Source organism: Pezoporus flaviventris, unplaced genomic scaffold (genome assembly GCF_033815535.1).
Source record: "Pezoporus flaviventris isolate CSIRO_AGI_PZ_B2104156 unplaced genomic scaffold, CSIRO_AGI_Pfla_v1 ptg000029l, whole genome shotgun sequence".
NCBI lineage: Eukaryota > Metazoa > Chordata > Aves > Psittaciformes > Psittacidae > Pezoporus > Pezoporus flaviventris.
In genome coordinates this window covers 13,069,882-13,091,623 of record NW_026892577.1, presented here as the reverse complement: position 1 = coordinate 13,091,623, position 21,742 = coordinate 13,069,882, and the positions used below count along the sequence as shown (strand labels likewise).

The following is a 21,742-nucleotide window of genomic DNA, read 5'->3' as shown; positions in this document are numbered from 1 at the left end:
GTAGCAGAAGCTTACAGTATACATCTGTGTGATGACTTTAGGTCTGGGATAAGCATGTACATTATGTGACTTCTCTGAAATGGTTTCTATTTATACCCAAGTTTGAACTTGAGTCAAAATGATGTTTTTCCATCATACAGATAAATTCAAAATCTGTGCTACATAATGCCAATTTTTTTTATACATTTTTTCTTGTTTAACTCATGTTTACATTGTTGATATTTAATAAAATAATCCTGTAACTGAAATGGAGGAAGTCAGCAACTGGAAAACAGTCTTTTTTTAGAAAAGCATCTAAAAATCAAAGAAAAAAAAAATACAAAACAAACCAAAAGGGACATTCAGAGGAACACAGCTAGTTCTAACTCTGCAAAGCTTGGCATCTCTTGTACATATCCTTATCAGTGTTGTCAACTCAGGCTTTTATTGTAAGTCCTATTATGTGCTGGGTTCAAGATCAGAGTTCTGAAGCCATGTGCAAATGTGAGAATTTTTTCTTCATTTTTTACAAAACTTTCTGATCTTCATAACTGCAGAAGAGATGAATATAACTGAGATGAACCATACAAGTATCAGAAAGTTAATTATATATACATTTATTTTTTTTACATCTCCATTTGTATTCTTATCTCTGGGGGAGCTGAAATGTGAGCTTTGTGCTGCAGTGATATTATGAGAGTTTTTATGAGCCTGCTCTTTTTTGTAGATTTTCTTTTTAATCTTTAGAGAATCAAAGAATTGCAGTGTTATAGCAGCAATCTTGTATGTGACATTTAATGATGGCACCCCTGACCTTTCCAGCTTTAGCTACATTTAGTTCTTGTTATTTCTCCCTTGTCTGTCCTTCCCCTCTCACTCTCAGGAAAGGACACACAGGCACAGCAATACCGATTAATAGCAGAATTCAAGTCCACACAATTATGTGAGACAATGTGTTGCCTTAAATTACACATTTCAGATGCTTCTATTGTTTCTGCCATCTGCTTTCCCCTCTGAGGCATTTGAACTGGACCCACTGCAGCATTATTAACACTAACTACACTTAAACTACTACTGTGAAGTAGGAAGCCACCTTTTATTAAAAGGCAGTAACAAAAAAATCCAACCCTCCCTCCTCTCCAAAACCCCACCAAAAGTATTGAAGGCCCAGAAGGTCTTCCCTGTGAGCAGGTCCCAGGTGAAACTATGAGATTTTGCAGATGGATCTCTGTTTACATACACACTGTGTTAAATACAAAACCACACTTAGATTTAATTTATAAGATGCAAATAGTTGAAAGAAGGTAATTTTAATTCAAATTTTGCTTTTGCGCTTGTGTGGAAATAACATGTACATATACCATGTGACTATGATTTACTGCAACTTGCAGTAGTGCTAGAATGAAAGAGAATGAGTAAAGGAAAAGAAGTGATCTCAACATTATAATACATCAGCTGTCACCATCAGAGCCTGCTCAAGGTTTGTGGACAGAAACACAGCTGTGATAAAGGGGCCACAAAAGAGGGCTTGTAAGCTCAGGTTACTACTCCTGCATAGGGAATGGGAGAACCAGGTGATTGCTGCTGCTCCTAGAAGTGTGTCCCCCTCCTCTGCCAAGAATAGGGGCCTGGGCTGGCAGCAGGGGCAGTAGCTGAGCCAGCACAACTTTCCAGAGCTCCTGAATAGCCAAGCCAGGCAGGGCCCTACTGCTTTTCCCACCAACCTACTGGTCACTTCGTATATACCTAGAATTAGCTCTTAAAATAATGTTTTCTTTGCCTTGAACTGAGCCTATCATAGTCACTCTTAAAGAGCAATTTTAAACAGTATTTGTTTGTGATTTTATGTACTACAGCTCTTATCTCTGGAATTTAATATGGTGAGCCTAGAAACACTGCAGATACAACGTACTAATTAACTTTCAAAGTACTCAGTACTTTTGTCGTCAATGACCCATGTAAAGACAGACATCTGAATGACAAAATAGCACCCAAATGGAAGTTCAATGCAAATGAGCACATTAAGAAAAAGTGTAGTAAATAGCTAATTGGTTTAAATAGATGTTTGACTGGAAACAGTGAATAGTGTATTCATTTGACAAGGATGCAGAATTACAGGGATTTCTTTCCATGTATAAATACACATGAATATTTTATGATACTCATATGCACGTGACATCAATATGCATGCTCTTCAGCACTTCTTACTGGAATAAGGATATTAGGTAATGCTGGGACTGAAACACAGGAGGACTTAACGTTTTTATGGGAATTCTAACTATGATGTCCGACCAGTTTGTTCAAAGTGGAGCTCAAATGAGTTTAGTTGCAGCAAGCAACCTCAGCAGTGGCCTGAGGAGAAAGGCACACACTCAAACAAGTGATGATCATTCCCAAAGAATAAAAATGCATTTTACCCAAATGCTGTTTTTCAGGGCTCCTAACACCACCTCCCAGTTGAGGCCAGTTCTGCACCTACTTTGTGAAAATCTTAATGATGACAATTCTGTATGTTGCAGTCTGGACTGAAGCTCTTCACAAAAGCTGAACTACATTCCCCTAGAATAACATGGTCCCATCGCTAAAGTACTATACACTATACTAGCAATCTGAACTTCCTCTAGCAAACTAGGATTGGCATTTCAAAACTTACTTTTTGAACTTGTTTATTATCCCACTTTCATTTTTCTTCATGTCATGCACCATCTTTTGAAGCTTCCTGTAAGACAGTAAAGAAAACAAGCATTAAAATTAGCATGTGGTTGAACACATTTGTATAAATTAAGATAATATAGAATCATAGGATAGTTAGGGTTGGAAAGGACCTGAAGATCATCTAGTTCCAACCCCCTGCCATGGGCAGGGACACATCACAATAAACCATATCACCCAGGGCCTCGTCCAACCTGGTCTTGAACACTGCCAGGGATGGAACATTCACAGCCTCCCTGGACAACCTATTCCAGTGCCTCACCACCCTAACAGGAAAGAATTTCCTCCTTATATCCAACCTAAACTTCCCCTGTTTACGTTTTAACCTGTTACCCCTTGTCCTGTCACTACAGTCTCTAATGAAGAGTCCCTCCCCGGCATCCCTATAGGCCCCCTGCACATACTGGAAGGCTGCTATGAGGTCTCCATGCAGCCTTCTCTTCTCCAGGCTGAACAGCCCCAACTTCATCAGCCTGTCTTCATACGGGAGGTGCTCCAGTCCCCTGATCATCCTCATGGCCCTTCTCTGGACTTGTTCCAACAGTTCCATGTCCTTTTTATGTTGAGGACACCAGAACTGCACACAATACTCCAGGTGAGGTCTCACGAGACCAGAATAGAGGGGCAGAATCACCTCCTTCGACCTGCTGGTCACGCTCCTTTTGATGCAGCCCAGGATACGGTTGGCTTTCTGGGCTGCAAGCGCACACTGAAGCCGGCTCATGTTCATTTTCTCATCAACCAACACCCCCAAGTCCTTCTCCACAGGGCTGCTCTGAATCTCTTCTCTGCCCAACCTGTAGCTGTGCCTGGGATTGCTCCGACCCAGGTGTAGGACCTTGCACTTGGCATGGTTAAACTTCATGAGGTTGCCATCAGCCCACCTCACAAGCGTGTCGAGGTCCCTCTGGATGCCATTCCTTCCCTCCAGGGTATCAACCAAACCACACAGCTTGGTGTCATTGGCAAACTTGCTGAGGGCGCACTCAATCCCACTGTCCATGTCAGCGGCAAAGATGTTAAACAAGACCAGTCCCTGAGGGACACCACTCGTTACTTGTCTCCAGCAGGACACTGAGCCATTGACCACAACTCTTTGTGTGTGGCCATTCAGCCACTTCTTTATCCACCCAGTGGTCCATCCATCAAATTGATGTCTCTCTAATTGAGACAAAGATGTCGTGTGGGACAGTGTCGAACGCTTTGCACAAGTCCAGGTAGATGACATCAACTGCTCTACCCCTGTCCATCAGTTCTGTAGCCCCATCATAGAAGGCCACCAAATTGGTCAGGCAGGATTTCCCCTTAGTGAAGCCATGCTGGCTGTCACCAAGCACCTTCTTGTTTTTCATGTGCCTTAGCATGCCTTCCAGGAGAATCTGCTCCAAGATTTTGCCAGGCACAGAGGTGAGACTGACTGGTCTGTAATTCCCTGGGTCATCCATTTTCTCCTCTCATCAGGACCCATGGACTTGTGCATGTTCAGATTTTTAAGATGGTCTTGAACCAGTTCCTCTCCTACAGTGGGCGCAAGGTCTTCATTCTCACAGTCCCTGCATCTGCCTTCCAAGACTTGGGTGGTTTGGTCAGAGCCTTTGCCAGTGAAGACTGAGGCAAAGAAGTCATTCAGAACCTCAGCCTTCTCCAAATCCTGTGTAGCCAGTTCTCCCGAGAGCTTCCTGAGGGGGCCTACGTTCTCCCTGGTCTGTTTTTTATTTGCTATGTACTTGTAGAATCCCTTCCTGTTATCCTTAATACCCCTAGCCAAGTTTAATTCTAACTGGGCCTTGGCTTTCCTAACCTATGCTGAATGTATTTTCAGTAAGTAGTTTACTTGCTAAATTCTTTCTATATGAAGTTTTCCTTCCTTTTTAACAGAGCTCCTTGGCGTGATTTGTTATCCTTCTTAATACAATTAAGCACAGTTTAAACACTCGAGTTAAGTGCATCAAGAAATAACAACATTGACTGAATTAATAGCTTAGCGTATTTCACAGCTAATGGGAATACCCTCTGATTTCTCACTTTATGTGAGTCATTTTATCAGTAGTCAGTTTACCTCATTCTCATAGTGTTTGTAGTTATAATAGGAGGGGGGAACTGGTACATTCCCAGGCCCAGGCCATCTGAGAAACCGTTAGAGTACCTGTAACTCTGAGCTGTGAAAATTCGCTATCTTAAGATTCCAGCTACATGGACTGATATCCGGAATCACAGATTGTTTTCATTCATCACCTGCACTGACCTCATTGCATTTTTACTTGTAATCAAGGCAGTGAATCTCATTTTTCACTCAGTAAGTATAATTTAGAATCCCACTTCCCTTTTCATTTAAAACCCCACACCACTAAAATCATGTCAATGTCAGGAACACAGACATAACTTTCTGCAAAAGACTGATTTTACATTGAAACATGTTGGAAGTCTGGCTATACTAGAAAATGCCACAGAATGCATACTTTTTTTAGGTTTTTTTCACACAGGATATGTTCTTCCCATTCACCCAAACTAATAATTTTTTATTAGACCTGAGCTGAAGATTTTATCAAAATAAAAGAAAGCAATCATTTTCTTCAAAAAGGGTTTAAAAGAATTTTTGCTATCCATTCTTCATAACAAGTTGTCTACGTCATTCCACATTTTAGTCTTGACTACCTCATCTCTGATGCACAATAAGGCTACCAAATGACTTGGAAGCTTGGCTTACAAAGATAAGTACAAGCACCAAGTATTCTTTCTCTTTTTTAAAGCTTGCTTTAAACTTGAAACCTTATTATTCAGAAAGCTGAGTAATGCATACAGCTGCGCTAAAAAAAAGCTATCTTGCAGCTTCATCATTAGTAATTATGGTTGTCTCTTAAAAAAAAGTAAAATAGCTTTTTCAAAGGAAATGGGAATTAGATAGGAATTAGCTAAACAAAACTGGGAAATGACTGAACTAATGTGATTATCTGTCTGCAGTCCCTGGTTCAGGCTGAATAGACATGTAGCCAACAAAGGCATCAGGCAGCAGTTGAGTATTAGGCTTAGGCTGAAAGGAACCTTCCTACCTCTGCTACTGATTTTAGGGCAATTGTGGTAGTTAGTCACGTTTAATCTCACTTTATGAGATTTGCTTAAAAAGAACAGTTAAATAACTGAGTACTTGTAAGTTGTTGGAGTCCTGAATTAAATAATAAAGATTAATTTTAGTCTTAATACAGTTTATTAACACAACAAACTGCTCCTTTCATTATGTTGGCTGGATTGAAAACTATTCCACATTTTCAGCAGCCCTGTAATACAACATGGAATATCCTGCTCTGACAGGCTATGTCAAAAGTCTGATATTTAAAGACTATTCCTAGAGCCTAAATCGCTGCTCAGTTTTACTTAAAAAAAAACCAATGTCAACCTATTCTTTTGTCAACTCAAAAAAATCAAATAATAAGTGAATAAAGCATGTCTTTAGCTCAAAACTACCACTATTAGTTTACAGCAAAAGGATATAGTGTTACCTGCTAATATAGGGGAAAAAAATACTGATACTTATAGGTATCAGAAACAGCTGCATAGCAAAATGTTTTGAGATTTCCTGCAACAATGCACTACCTCCGTAAGAAGCTAGGATTATTATCTACACTAAACAGATACATTAAATATGCAAATCTGGGGTGAAGATCTCAGAAGTACTTGTTTTCCATGGGGTTTGGTTGTTTGGGTTTGTTTGTTGTTTTTTTTTTTTTTTTCCCTAAATAGAGCCAACTTCTGGTTATGCTTGAAACATCACAAATACCCACCTTCTGCAGTTTGCTCTTTCTGTCTCGTACACCAGTTGGTGCCTGGCAATGTCTATAAATGCAAAGTAATCAGTAATGAAAAGAATAAGAGGAGGTTTAAATGGTTTAGTTCTAGTTTGTGGAGAATGGTTGTCTGCAAGTGTTTGTGTCCTTTTCAGAAAAGCTTGCCAGCCTTAAACTAGAAATGCATGCAAGTGTAAGTCATTTTTCTTCCTGTGTTTGTTGTTTGTTAGAGATAGGACCCAAGGTGTTTGATTTTTCACGTGACTGATTTTATTTTACATTTTCACTTTGGTCTCTAAGAAAATCCACACACACACAAATAAAATCCACCCCCAAATTTACAACTACAAGTACCCAGAACAGTTTTCATTTCATCATATTTAGGTGAATTGATCAGACTATCGTGGGTGTCCCCTATGTACTGAATAAAGCTATAGTCTAAAAGAACATTTTTATACTTATTTCTATGAAAAAAAAAAAAGCATTTAAATTAAAGGTAATTGCACATCCTGCTGGACTGAAATTAAAACATTCTCATTTTTGCATAATGAGATTTCCTCAAAGTCTCTGCCTTGTATTTCTCATTCTTTTTCTGGAGCCATTTAATTTTCTAATTACATGTTGCAATAAATTAGGGAGTACCTAACATGTATTTGTGTGATTTTTTTCAATTTTTAAAGTTATGTAGCTCTTGTAGGAGTTGCTAGAATACTTAGCTTGTTACCTCTGGACAACTTAACCTGTGAGAGTAGGCAGATAACCAGGGCACTTTAGAGCTGTAAGTGTAGGAAGTCGTCATGAATGGATGATCTCCAGTTCAAGTGGAATCTCCTTTGACCCATGAAGTTGAACAAGCTGCAAAACCAGTCTGTGCAGTTATCCAGAGGCTGAGATTTCTTGAGGTGCCAGCTGGTACAATAGGCTACAACTGACAAGTTTTACAAAGAGCTGTCTGACTTGTGATTTCAGACAGTAGAAATGAGAGGCAGACAGAGAACCCTGTGGCAAAAGGAGTCTCCAAATCTTACAGGTCTCAAACCCAAGCCCAAAGGCCATTCCAGAGAAATGAGGAAAGTGAAGCACAGCAGGGAATTTACTTAACACTTTGCCTGGATCTGCATATCTGATTAGCTCTCAAATACTTTTCTTTACTTAAGACAATGCTACAAGGAAAGAGGTTCATTGTGGGAGGAATTTATCAGAGCAGCAGCACTGAGAGTACGTAGGAAATGGAGGCTACTGCGGCCCAATGTAGACATCCCTTGCTTCAGATACATAACCACAACCTTTTTTTTTTTCCACAACACATCTGAGTCAGGACCTCATTTACCAACTAATGTTTATTCTCTAGTTGTTCTCTTGGCATGAACAGATACTAGAGATATTCAAGAACCTCAACTGGCTAGTACCGTAAATGAAAATAATAAGTAATGCTAGTTTTACCATACATTATGTGTAATTAAAGATAATTAAAGAGGTCAAACTTAAGAGTTTTTTCTTAACTACAAGCGCTAACTTCATTCAGCTTGGTTGAGAGCTTTTTCTGTAAAATCACACTTGCAGATAAAGGTCTGGTATGTGTCACTGCTGATCTTTGAAAGCACGTTTCAGCAATAGATAGCTATTCTGAGATCTAGTTTAATTGTGACATGTATAGACTAAATGGACCATTTCATCAGGAACTCACTGCACACAGAACGGATTTTCAAACTTCTGCAGATAAGAAAATCGGAAGTCTTGACTCTAGGGGCTTCTAAAAACTTTTAGGTTTCTAATAAATACATTCGAAATTCTGTATGTTGGAGGGAATCACAAAAAAAGACTTTCCAATGACTCTTAAAAGGAAGCACTTTTTCGCCCTGTGTTGCTATTTTTCATATCTTAACCAATTTTGACCTCCAGCAATTCAGGACCATCAGATGTACTGACAAAGGGATCACTAGCTGTGATACGTATGTAAATGCAGGTGGAAAAGTTTACCATTGCAGATACAACATACCCTGAAAGAATGATTTGCTGTGTCACAAAATGCCTAGCTGTGCTCAAGGACTGGCAGAGATGCCCTGAGATAAAACAAAATGAAACAAAACCACCTTCTCTTTGATCTGGTCACAGCTCAGCGTATGAGGAGTGTATGTCAAGTGAAGGGCAATGGGTGGGCCTGGCCTCTGACACATCCCCACTTTCAAACATTAGCTGGAAGCTTTTGACATTTTTGCGTAGAAGCTATCCTACAAAAGCTTTCCAAAGTCAAAATAATAATTAAAAAAAAAAAAGAAAAAAAAAAGAGAGAAATATAAGTAACACAAACAATAACGTGTAGTAAGCTTTCAACTCAGATCTGAGATGAAGTACAGAATTCCCGTACTTGAGAAACAGGAGCCTGTCTTCAGACAGATCTGTGTAACAAGGAATTCTCCTACAATTTAGGCAATTTTTTGAGAAATTGTATTTATCAGTATTACAAATCTATGAAGACATTTAAAAATATATATTACGCACATATGTATAGTATGGCTCAGAGCAGTTAGCACAAACGGCTCCTCAGTGGCCATGCCATTCCCCTGTTTCTGGGAACAGAGAGGGATCCCTGGTGTGCATGAACTGCTTGGTTCACCTACTTGTACTAAATGAAAGTACATTGGACCTTCAGGACACACACACTGGTTGTCAGTATTTTAGCTGTGCATCTGCCTATGTCACTTCGTGAGTGACAGCCCATAGCAACTAATACCCCTCTGCTCTAGGAATATATTACATGGTCTGGGGTGGGCATACTGGGCGCAGTTGTTTCAGTGCATCTGGCTGTGAGCACAGCTGTGTGCGCTTGCAGTTGGGAGTGGTCCTGATCATGTTTTTGGAAACAGGGCGGACTGCAACATCAGTAGGGAGTGGTGGCAAAACAAAAACCAGTTTCAAATGAATCACAGGAAGTTCTGGGTATTACAAGTATGCTTATTTCTGTTTATCTGGAGGTTCAGAATTATACCTTCAGTTTCTGGTGCTTACAGGGACGTCTGAATTATCTGGTTTGCCTGTTGGAAAATCTCCATCTGCACCCACAGACCTCCTTCTTTGGTTAAAAAGGGGCAGAATTTTGAATAGCATCTATTCAGACAGGTATACAAGGGGAGCTTTGTAAGCAATATTGATACATTCAGTACTAAGTGACCTGCACATTCCTTCTCCTCATTCTAACATCAGTTAGGTCTTTAACTGATGAATTGCTTTCATAATCATAATTAAAAAAAATTTAAAAAAATCACACTGTAAATCAGTCACTTTGCACCCCAGTTTTAGTTCTTACACCTTTTGGGTACATCTCTTTCTTACTGATAGGGTACCCCTACAGTTCTGTCTCTAGAAAGTCCCATTTTCTGAAAATCATTACTACCTGCATTCAGTTAGACTGTAGGTAGGTGTACCCCTCATTTTTCTCTTGAGAAAAGCATCGTAATAAATGATGTAAAAACATGAAGTAGTTATCTCTTGGTTTTCAGGCAAATTCAAATGCTTATCATTGGAAACCTAGAATGGGATTTAGTAAGTGCAAATCTAGACTTAAAACAAAAACAATCCCCCAAGACCCCACCTACGTCAGCTACAGAATTTTAGAGAAAATAACCACAAAAAAAGAACAGAAAGCAAGGAAGTGTATAGTGGAATTTGGAGAATAAAAGCTAAGTTTCTAGAAGACAAAAAAAGAAAAATAAAGAGCAGAAAATTAAAAATGAGTACAGCTACCTCTGTTATTTAAAAAAACCCACATTAAAACATGAAACTAAAGAAGGAACAGCATGCCCAGCCCCCTCCTTTACTGTTTATCACAACACAATAATTCCACCACCTGGTCTTTATTTTGTGTTTCTATTAGCCTTCAGTTTTATATACAGGTGTGCAGGTGACCAAATTAAGAAAGTAATTGTTTCTGGACAAAGGGGAAGACTCCTGCTTGGTGGGGCAGGGGATGGACATGGTCAGGCCTGGTCACCTAGAAGGGGATTTGTGAAAGTACCAAAGAAAGAAACCAAATTAACAAACAGGAAAAGACTACCTTTGCTTCCAATTGGCTTCTATTAACATAATGCTCCTGACAAAATCCTCGTGGAAGAAAACTTATCACAGTGAACTGGGTGAGTGTCTCCATAAGATGTATTTTCATATTACTTGCCAATTTTGCTTTATGTAATTAATTGGGTTGCTTCAGATGCAAAACTCCATCCCCTTCCATTCCACCTTCCAATTGCTCAGTAGAAAGGAAAAGGATGTTCCCAAATATAGAATGCAACTAATTCCTCTTACTAGGTCTCCTTCATGCACTTCAGACCTCCATATACATGCACGCACTCCTATATCATATGCTAACTGGAACAACAAGAGCGGAATTCCTTTGCGAGGAAATAAATGCAGGCTGGCATCAGCTGGCTGGGTTGAAGCTAGTGTTTTCAATGGCTATTACATGTGTATGATGCATAAAGACACAGCTGAATTCTTGAGGTGCAATCAGATAAACTGCTTCAGTTGCTGCTGGTCTAAGATAGAGGTTATTGCCCACCATCCACTCTGGGGCTTTTCACAGCTCTCTCCCTGCAATGCCTTTTGTGGCGGGAGAGGAGGAAGTTTGGAGCTGGAGGTGGTAACCTGTGACATCAAATCATCAGTTCAAGGCACCCAGCCTTTGATCTTTATCTATAAGGCTATCTCAAAGCTCTGAATAAAAGCTGAAAGAGGTTTGCTTATGGGGAAAAGTCAGTTGCAGACACCTGTATGAGAGGAAGAAGGAGCAATAGTCTTCTGCTGTGTTCATGAGATGCACAAGAGGAAATGACTATAAATAGTTTAGCTGTGTTTGAGTAACATCCTATTCTGCTTGCTTTTCAATTATCCACTATTTTGTCAAAAGGCAAACCCCATAATTAGAGCAGGTGTGTGTTTAAATGCTACACACAGAAAGGCAGAAAGGCTAAATATTGGCTTTTAAATATAAATAAATAAAGGCTAAATATACTATTCATCCACATATGCCCTCTATGATATCTTCACAAAGAAGCTGTTAACCTCTCTTGTAGCAGCAAGTACTAACATAAACTGAGTAAATGAAAATATGTAGCATGTAAAGGCATAATACATCTTTCGCACAAATCAGTCCTAAAATGAAATTAAATAGTGTAATTACTTTGAGGTGATTGAGAATTCTGTGGTGAAATAAAAAAACCTATGCAGATTTACTGGTGGGACCGAGACAAGTGGGACAAGAAAAGACCATGCTCCCCTCTCCCATCCTCCACCCCCCCCGAAGCTACACTCAACAAGGCCTACTCCATTTTTCTGAAACATTTGCAAGTAGCAGAAGGAAGCTAAATGCATTAAGTTACTCTAAAATGAAGTTCCCATTAAAACTGAGTGCTGTACCTCCCCAGAGGACTAGTACCCTACAGCCTGGTAGGTGAAGTTTAAGAGCATAAAGAGGTTTTTATATTTCACCAAAAAGAGGAAGCACAAAGACAGGATTTGGTACGGACCCAGAAAATTACCTCCTGTCAATGGTAACATTAATTACAGCCACAATTCTACAAGCATTTTTAAAAGGCAAGACAACATTTCTGTCATTTCTGCAGGCATGGAGATTTAGACTACTACAGGGACATGGAAGACATGAAAATGTAAGAAAACTGAGTGAATTGAACACAGAAAAATAAAGGCTTAACTTTGATTTGGTGTTCCAACAGAGTGAGTTCCTCAGTTTTTCCTCCTCTTTCACCTCTTCCACAAATTTCCAATCTGCCATTTTTAGTCTTGATTACCAATTGAAAGACATCTAAAAAGTCTAACTACATAAAGGCTTGACAAAGATTTAGCCAGATGTTTAAGCACATGTCTAACTTCAACTACCTTCAAGTTAGGCAAGCACTTAGGTTTTGTGTTAAGGTCTTGCTAATGTGGGCACATAAGCGCTGACACAAGATGAATGAATTTAGTTCATGATCTGAGTGTTCAGTGTCTTTGTGTCATTTAAGATTGCCAGTAAAATACATTTCTTATGTGATTTTAATCCAGTAAGTTCACAGACTGTGGAAGGCTAAGAAAAATGGTGTGCTTTTTCAGTGGGCTGAAAAACTTCCTGGACTTAGTAGTTTGATGGCAAGGTGCTGTGTGCACTAGACAAAAGAAGGGCTTTTCTAAACAACCTTTTAACTCTTCCCTAAACCAAAAGTGCATTTATATGTATAATGGTCTGCATTTGCTCTACGAAATAGCGTTCTGACCACCAAATAAAACAGGGCAGAGCTTCTTAATATTCCATTAAACTTTGAACACTCCCTTGGGCTACTCCTAGACAAAATAACCACAGATATCTTAATGCTCCCCAGTATTCACAAGTCACTAAGACTGGTTCCAAGACAGGAGTATTTCTGTATATAGTTGGTCAATGAGAAATTGAACATGAGCTGGCAGTGTGCGCTCATGTTTATGGCCTAGTACTTCCTTTCCCATTCTCTGGTAAGATTTCTCCCTCTCCCAGACAGTTCATCCAGAGGAATGCCCGATTTGGAGGGAGACAAGAACTTTCTCTTGTTCCTCTCTAATGCATACCTTTTTTTTTACTTCCATTTTTTTCTCACCCATTGGCAACTGAAGTGTAGCAACTTCCTGTCTGTATTTTTCCTAAGGTCATATAATGCTTAAAGCAACAATAGTGGTTATCGTATTTTATGCCTTTAGCATTATTATTATACTGAATGCCTTTAGCATTAAACCCCCTTTAGCTGAAGTGATTTTACCACCTCACCAGAATCCAAATGACAGGAGCGCAGGATAATGGATACATTTTTAACACATCTGATGAAGACTAACAAACACTGCTGTAACTGGGCTGAAAGTGTTTTTGCTCAGGCTTACAGAAGCATTGTATCCACCAGAGGTGTGGGGTGGTGCTGGCAGGGATCTCCTAGAGGCTCCTGATGGAGCTGTTTGCTTTTTTGTGGTTTGGGGTTTTTTTTTTTTGTTTATTGGTGGGTTTTTTTTTAATTTTGCACTAAGATCGATTAAATTTTATCTGAACTTTGGAGAAGTATTTTAGCCCCTAGGGTTATACATTCACTTTAATGGAGCCCACGTGGTTTGTCACTGAAAGGGGAAATTCTGTTCTTTTCTGCCCTCGGTGCTTACCCAGCTATGATGAATCATGGAACTTCCAGGTGGGAACTAACTTCTTTTTTCTTTTGCCAATGTAGATTGCAGCAGGATCCAGCCTCATCACGTGATCATGGGAACTCGGGTGAGCCAGGGTGAGGGTGGAGATAGGGGGCAGGGAGAGCAGGGCATTGGGAGGGTGGAAGAAAGGGACCTACTCTTTTGGCCGCAGCTCAGACTTATCCCAAGTTAAATTGGCCACATAACTACAGTTCCAGTGACACTTAGCTGCCTATGTGCTTCTTGCAGAGATGCCTATAGCGTTTGTATTTTAAGACATGAACGAATCATTTAGCCACATAGTGTAGCCTCTTGTATGAATATCCTCCTTCACCTAGTTGCCCTTGCATTAGGCTTGAAAAATATATACTCATGATTTCCATATTATTGCCTCAGGACGCATTATTTTAATTCATTCTAAAGTATTTACTGTGTAGTACATAACTTATGTTCAGGTCATAAACCTGTAGCATTAGACATCTGCTCTGCTTACATCTGGAAAATTAACCTGTCCAAAATATATATACTAACAGATTAGGATACAGATCCTAAGAAAATCTCCAAGCTTTTTACCCCTCAAGTCATTTGCTATAGCTGCCATGATCCAAACTTATTTACACAGTATGTAAAGTCCTTTTACAGTCTACCAAAAATCTAAGATGGTTCCCTACAGCGAAATGAGCAAATACTGTCACTTTCAGACACTGTTTTCCATCAGTTTTCCGATTCTTTTGACTGCTGAGCACATAAAACCAGTGATACTTGCTTTTTAAAAGAAATTTTTGCTTATTATCTTGTAACATGCTTTAGGGTACTTAGGCTATAGAAGATGTTATATAAACTAAAGTCAGTCTTCTGATGCAGCAATCATTTTTAAAACCACATAAAACATAAGAAAAAAAATACCAGCAGATGTGTTCTTTCTTTTCTAATGATCAGGGATATATAAATTATCCGCAATAGGCGATTTAGCCATCTGAAGATGCATTTCCGTTAAATACATCAAAGAGAACAGGTCACAGATTTTCATTACTGCAGTGTGCATACAGCAATGTGCTACAATGGAGAAGCACAGCTGAATCCTGAACTACACTGGTCCAACAAACTAAAAGGAAACATTCAAATTTTTTACATGTCAAAATTTTCAGTTACATTGTGAATGGTAAGTAAAAATGGTCTAAACTCTAAAAGCTGTCATTTTTTCAGTTTCTGTTCTGCAGATAATTGAAATCTTATATTTTCCCCTAGGCTTGGTCACAATGCTGAAACTACCAGCAGTGTTGAAACCTGAGATTTCACTCATCATTTAAGAAAAAAAAAAGCAAAACCAATGGAATTCTTAGGACATTTAAAAATGTTCCAGTTTTATCTTGTATGGCCTGTTATGAATGTGAAGATGGTTAGTCAGGATTTTTGATAAGGGTAAACAGTTTAGCAAAACTAAATTCACCAAAAGCAGAACTAAAACTTGATTACATTACTCTTAATTTTTTCAACTGTTGACTTACACAAGCTTTGCTTCCAAAGACTATCGGACAGCTCAGAGGGATAATCAAATAACAGAGGAATTTCCCAAAGTAAGCCACTAAAAACAATCCTTATTTTCAAGTAAAGAGGTATTTATAGCAATTTCTGCCAATGCGGGAACACTTTTTCCTCCCTCTTGGTAATGTAATTTTGCCTTCCAACACTGTTACAGCTGACAAAGGCCATTAACAGTGTGAAGGGCTTTTTTGCAACATTTTATGATTGTCAGGCACAGCTATGGGTTGGGCAGAGAAGAGATTCAGAGCAGCCCTGAGGAGAAGGACTTGGGGGTGCTGGCTGATGAGAAAATGAACATGAGCCGGCTCCAGTGTGCTCCAGAGAAGGGCCATGAGGATGATCAGGGGACTGGAGCACCTCCTGTATAAAGATAGGCTGAGAAAGTTGGGGCTGTTCAGCCTGGAGAAGCGAAGGCTGCGTGGAGACCTCATAGCAGCCTTCCAGTATCTGAAGGGGGGCTATAGGGATGCTAGGGAGGGACTCTTCATTAGGAACTCAGTGATAGGACAAGAGGTAATGGGTTAAAACTTAAACAGGGGAAGTTTAGACTGGATATAAGGAAGAAGTTCTTTCCTGTTAGGGTGGTGAGGCACTGGAATAGGTTGCCCAGGGAAGCTGTGAATGCTCCATCCCTGGCAGTGTTCAAGGCCAGGTTGGACGAATCCCTGGGTGACATGGTTTAGTGCGAGGTGTCCCTGCCCATGGCAGAGGGGTTGGAACTAGATGATCTTAAGGTCCTTTCCAACCCTAACGATTCTGTGATTCTATATTTGCCTTCCAAAAGAAAAGCATCTATCACATTATAATGTAGTGTGCAGTACGTGTGCAGGTTTTGACTGATTCTGTAAAATACAAACCTATTTTGTTCTGGTATCAACGTATCACTGGGTACCTGCAATGTCATATTATGATTAAATATCTAGCACTCTGCACAGCTGTATGGGGTATAGTTTTAAACTAATGGTGAAAAAAGGTTATGTACAGTTTGCTAGAATATTTTATGTCTTCCATGGCCAAGAATATTAATTTATTGGTTTATTTGCCTGGCTATTGATCATTTATTGTTTCACTTAATAAAAAAAAAAAAGGCAGGTCTTTAGACCCACTCTATATTACTATCCTTTGCTGTAAAACTGATGGGCACAGGCCTAAAATGATGTCATTTGAGATTATATAGTTGGCAAATGTTCCTACCATAGACAGTTATTTTGACAAAGCTACAATGTCATTAGAAGATCTAATTTTGTTTGGAAGAGTGTGCATATAAGCGGCTGGTGGAATAAACTATGCCAGTGACTGAACAATTTTACCAGCACAAGTAGAATGTAGGTACTGCATAAGTGTAGCTTACCTTTGATCAGATTATACTCTCATACTACCAACAGGCAGAGATTAAACCAGGGATTTTCACCAAAGTTTCAATATTAGACTTCAGTGTAGACTATTTTGTCTACATTGCCATATTTTCATTTAAAACATAGATCACAGTCACACTTAAACACATTTTTCTATAGCCAGCATTGGCTTTTTAGGTTAAAAAAGCCAACAAAACCCCAAAAAATGTTAATGTGTTTACATTGGGTTTTTTTTTCTTCCCTTTTTTTCCTAGGGCAGCTTGGACATTGGTTGAGGCAGGATGACATAGCTGAAAGAAGGATGATAAGCAAGAAAAAGAAAGAAACTTTAAAAGGCTTGTTAGAATGAAATGCTTATGCAGAGAGAAAGGAAAAAGGAGAACAAATATAGATGGGGTGGAGGCTATGCTACGCTGAAGCAAGGTCAGAGAGAAACAACAGGAGGAGTTGGCTAGAGAAGTCACACTGGGGGTGAAAGGGGGTTTTACAGTGGTATTTGGGGAAGTTTGCATTTCATATCTCATTCCATTCCAAAGTCCAGAGGTGAGAGAGATTAATGAACTGTCTAAGCTGACAGAAAGCTAGAGGAAATCGAGATTATACAGCTTTATCATTTACTCAAAATCCCATGCTTTTAATGGCAAACTGGACCGAACAATCCTACAGAAAGAACTTTCATTTTTACTCACCAGCATGGGCAAACATAGCTGGTGGCCTCCTTTCCCTCCATGCCTTTGAAAGCCAACTTTAAAGACTGCATGCCACTGGCACCGATTTCATGTGACCTTACATTGTCTACATTTTGTTGGGCTAAAATGTAGCCACAAAAGCTGCTGTTGTGACAAAGGGTTACTGCACAGTGGAAAGTTGACAGGAGAAACTGGAAGCTGAGACAGAAGGCTGCTGGAGGTAGCGGTGGGTTGTATCCCAGAAGACCCTCATGGCTGTTATGTTCTGTGGAGGCAGATTAGACTTTTGCTAGAAAGAGAACAGAGCAGGTAGAAGAGCAGAATTAAGGGGGCCATGACTTGTGAAGAAGAGATAGCAACTAGAAGAGGTTAGTCTGGAAAAATCTTGTATGTGGAATAGTTCTGATGCAAGTGTTTAGGCTACTGAGCAGTGTTCAAGTAACTGGGCATTTGATTAACCTTTCCTCTGAAGTCTATATAACTAAAAAGGGGAAAAGATGTTAAAGTCGGATGTGGACTTTGGTGCCCAGTTGTGTCACTGGGAGCATTCTCTAGCTTACTTTGAAACTCCAGTTTCTTTCCTGCTTGAGTTTATTTTGGTTCTTTTATCTTGTTCAAGTCCCTTGATAACACTAAATGATGTTAAAATCTGACTTGAAAAAAGATTCAGTTTCTAAGTTTGCTTGCTACAATTAACTATTAATAAGGATTAGTCAAACTACTGTAATACTAATATAATACTGTAAATTTTCTCGCAGTGGAAAACTAATGCTCAGTTATTCCCCATTCATTTTCTCTAAATTAAACATTCACTATGCTAAAACATCCTGTACATAGGAGATGTCAATTTACAGTTAAATATAATTTGATTACCAAATGAATTCATTTTCTGCTAATACACTTTCAAGAGGAAATGGTACCAGAAAATCTGGTAAAGACCTAGCAGTTACAGTCAAGCCCTCTGTCAGTAGAAAATTAGTGAAGACCATAACTATCTTCAGATTTGATGGACAACTAACAGGTATTCAGGCCTTAAAGAAACTCCTCTTGATTTTAATAGAATTAGGACTTAATCCTCCTATTTAGCAAAGGATGTAAAAATAAAATATTGCAAATTAACTGTCACACTTGTCCAACCTGAGCAAAAAAAGTCAGTTGCTTTCCCCCCCCCGCTTGCTTTTTATTTGGGAGTTAAGGTTGGAAACAGTGACTTTAATGGTCTGCGTTATTTCTGGGTGAAGCGAGAGAGAAGGAAGAACTATGGCAAATTAATGAAGCCATCTGAAATGAACATGAAACTGTCCTCTTCGGCAAGTCTGTTTGCAATGTGGAAGTTGTTGGCTGCATGACCTTGGGCAAGTGAAAACATGTGGTAGACTTATGCTTCATGCCATGGTTTGCCCATCACAGTAGTGACAATGGTAATGATGCCTTTGAAATGAGATGCTGTAACAGAGTAGTATATAGTAGCTAGAAATTATTTGAAGACCAAGAATTATAGGCTTATAGTCCAAGAAGCTGAACTGCAAATGTTTAATGCTGATTGTTTTGAGTTGCTAACTCCTGTTTCTGCTGAAATCAAGGCACATGAGAGTCTGCCATGGCAGCATGGCTATTGCTCATATATTCACTCCACACTTTAGAAAACCATTCAAAATATGGAATTACTTGCATGCATCACAGATTAATTTCTTATGATAAATAAACAACCTTTGGAATTCATTTTTTCCTGACTGTATGGAAGCAATTAGAACACACAATGTACTCTGAGGAAAACTTCTATAATACTGTGCATACCTTATAATAAACACTATATAAAAATAATACTAGAATTCCAAGAAGTTCCAACATTCCTATCTAATTGATGTTAAAGTTAATTGAGTAACTTAACTGCAGTAAACACACCACAACATGGTAGGTACAGGGGCGCATAAAAACACTGAACAGTTGTTATTGTTGCAATAACAAACAAACAGAGTATGTTAAGAATTCAGATCTGACATAAGAATGGCTAATGCAACAAAAAGCTAGATCTGGTAGGCTCAAATATAACCATGGAGAACAGCTGAGCATAGCAAAACCACATAATATCTAGCTTTTCAGGTCTACACTTAAAAAAATCAAAAGCTTTGCGCTCAGACACTGACTCAAGAGCAGTGCTACTTTAATTTTTTGCTGCTATAAAGCGGAAATTTTAAGAAAGCTGTCTTTAGAAAAAAGTGAACTATAATTACACCAATTGAAACTATGCTTGGTAGGAATATTTCTTGGCATTGCGTCTTAGCATATGGAGGAAGGTAGGTTTTTAATGCAGCCATTTTGTTTGTGTAACATTCAGGACAAACTCTGAACCATCTATGTGTCTTCCATGCAGACAGGAGGCTATATTAGGAAGTCAACTGCACTGTCAATAAGTCATGTAGCACAATGGGGTATTCAGCTATTTCAAAGAAGAAAAGGCTGCTGCCACGTTATGCTGATTTCTTCCTAAATTTGCACATCTCTCCTAAATGTATGCTATGAATATGTACTCACAGACAGTTCTGCTTTAAGTTTCTTAAAGCCCGATGCTGTAATAAGAGTGTGTAGCCAAACACCCAAGTTTCTGTCTAAGGAGGTGTTTCGATGTGCTAAAATAGAAGCATACATGCATTTCCACCATACGTAGTGAGAACAGTCACACTTAAGAAATGCTCATATGTTCCTTGCACAACTAGGGTGAATTGGCCTTGAGGAAGAGAGAAAAAGTACCTTTTAATACTTCAAGGTAACAGAAAAAAGCCGAGCTACCTCTTCCTCATTTTACAACAATATTAAAACCTCAAGACAAGATGAAGGGTGTCAGCCAGAGTAAAGATGCAGCAGGGGTGTGATGGCTGCCTTTCTGGTTTAGGGCTTCTGAATCAGTTCACAAGTTTTGGAGTATTACAACCCTCACATGTAGATCATCTTCTGTATACTTGAAAGTAATCCTGCTTTAATAATTTGCAAAGGCACAAAAGATGCAGCTACAATTTTATCACAGACGAAAGTAGTTTATTTCTTTATGCACCAGTAACTGTCTAGGTAGCATCAAGCTTTCCACCATATCACTCAGCCTATTATCTTGAGATAGACAGTTCAGACCAGTCCTGAACACTATTTTAGGTATTTTTAGACTATTTAAGGAGGTAAATTGCAGACAGTGCGGAAATTCACTGTGTTCTTCCCTCTGTCCATTGAGCCTTCCACAGAGTTCTTTTATGGGCTGTAGGATGCAGTCTGATAGGGTTTTATTATGTGTGCCTGGCTAAGGAATATGATATGAGGGTCATTGCTGCTCTTCAGCTATCCCCTCCATTCCCTGCCAGTATTTCAACAGAATGGAAAGAGTAGATATCACAAAATGCTTTTCCATCAGAATTAGCTTTACAAGGGATTATTCTGATTTGCATGAAGGCTTCTGGGGAGAGGGAGAGAGACTTGAGAATGGCTTATAAATTTGTATCAAGTACTTAAGTATGAGGTTTTTTTTAGAAAAACTTTTTCTTCAGTATTTCATTCTTATTTTCCAGCAGCAGAAGAAGTTTGGATGCTGCTTCAGTCTGAAACAGGGCTTATTTTAACTATTCAGAAAAAATCACCATGATGAAAGATCCTTGAGGTGCCAACTCCAGCAGCACACCAATCAAGTCACACTAAAAATACTTCAGTAATGGTCAGCTTCTGCTTTTTTCCTCTCAAAGCCTGTATTTAACATTGTTCACTTAGGAACATTTCCCGTTTTCCAGTTCCCTCTATTCCACCAGTTCTTTCGAAGATTAGAAAATATCATGCAACTTAACTGCAAAATCCATCTTCACAGGCCACTCTGATTAAACCATCAAGCAATTAATTAAATTTTTCTAATCTGCATGAGGCTCATACATTTTAGTCAGCCAAAGACTGTCTTCTCACAGCTTTGAAGACAGACACTTTAAAACTATTCACCTTTTCCCTGCAGATGAAGCAGACAGAGTTGGCTTTGAAAGCCGTGTCCGATTAATGGCTCCAGACCTGTATTTACCTTCCACGCTTCCCTATACCACCCTAGCAACCAGAAGTAACTCCGTTTTCCTCTAAGACTTCTACCAGCTTCCTCGTGCCTCTGAGCCTCCCTATCCCCGCTACCCCGGTGCAGAACAAGGTTCCCCGTCACCCCGAAGCCCCAAGCCCAGCTCCAAGCCCCGGCTCGCTACTCATGGAAGAGACCAAGGCTGACCGGACCCTACCTGAGCTTCTCCCCGGCCGGCACAGTCAGCTTGTTGAGCTTGTCCATGCTCCGCGCTACTCCGGCACCCGCCGGGGCACGCTGTATCGCCCCAACCCGGCACCTGCCGGCGCGGCCGCCCCCTCTGGCAGGCTCGACTCGGCTTCCTCCTACCGCCGTGCCCGGGCGCGGCGAAACTTGTCCGATGACTGCCTCGGCGGGGTTAAGCGGCGGCCGCCGTCGTACCGGGCTGCCGAA

General features: G+C 39.6%; 1 protein-coding gene across 11 annotated transcripts in view; it reads right to left on the bottom strand.

Moving 5' to 3' along the window:
- The window catches only part of BLNK (B cell linker), a 103,596-nt gene that overhangs the window by 26,981 nt on the left and 54,873 nt on the right, over positions 1-21,742 (bottom strand). For 7 of the 11 annotated variants that reach the window (XM_061459082.1, XM_061459090.1, XM_061459084.1 and 4 more), the window contains one exon: positions 2,633-2,698. In XM_061459082.1, the coding sequence (XP_061315066.1) occupies positions 2,633-2,698 (66 nt within the window). Of the gene's footprint in view, positions 1-2,632; positions 2,699-4,750; positions 4,906-17,256; positions 17,574-21,506; positions 21,698-21,742 lie in introns of those variants that run through there. The other 4 variants (XM_061459087.1, XM_061459091.1, XM_061459085.1 and 1 more) reach the window with 3 other exon arrangements.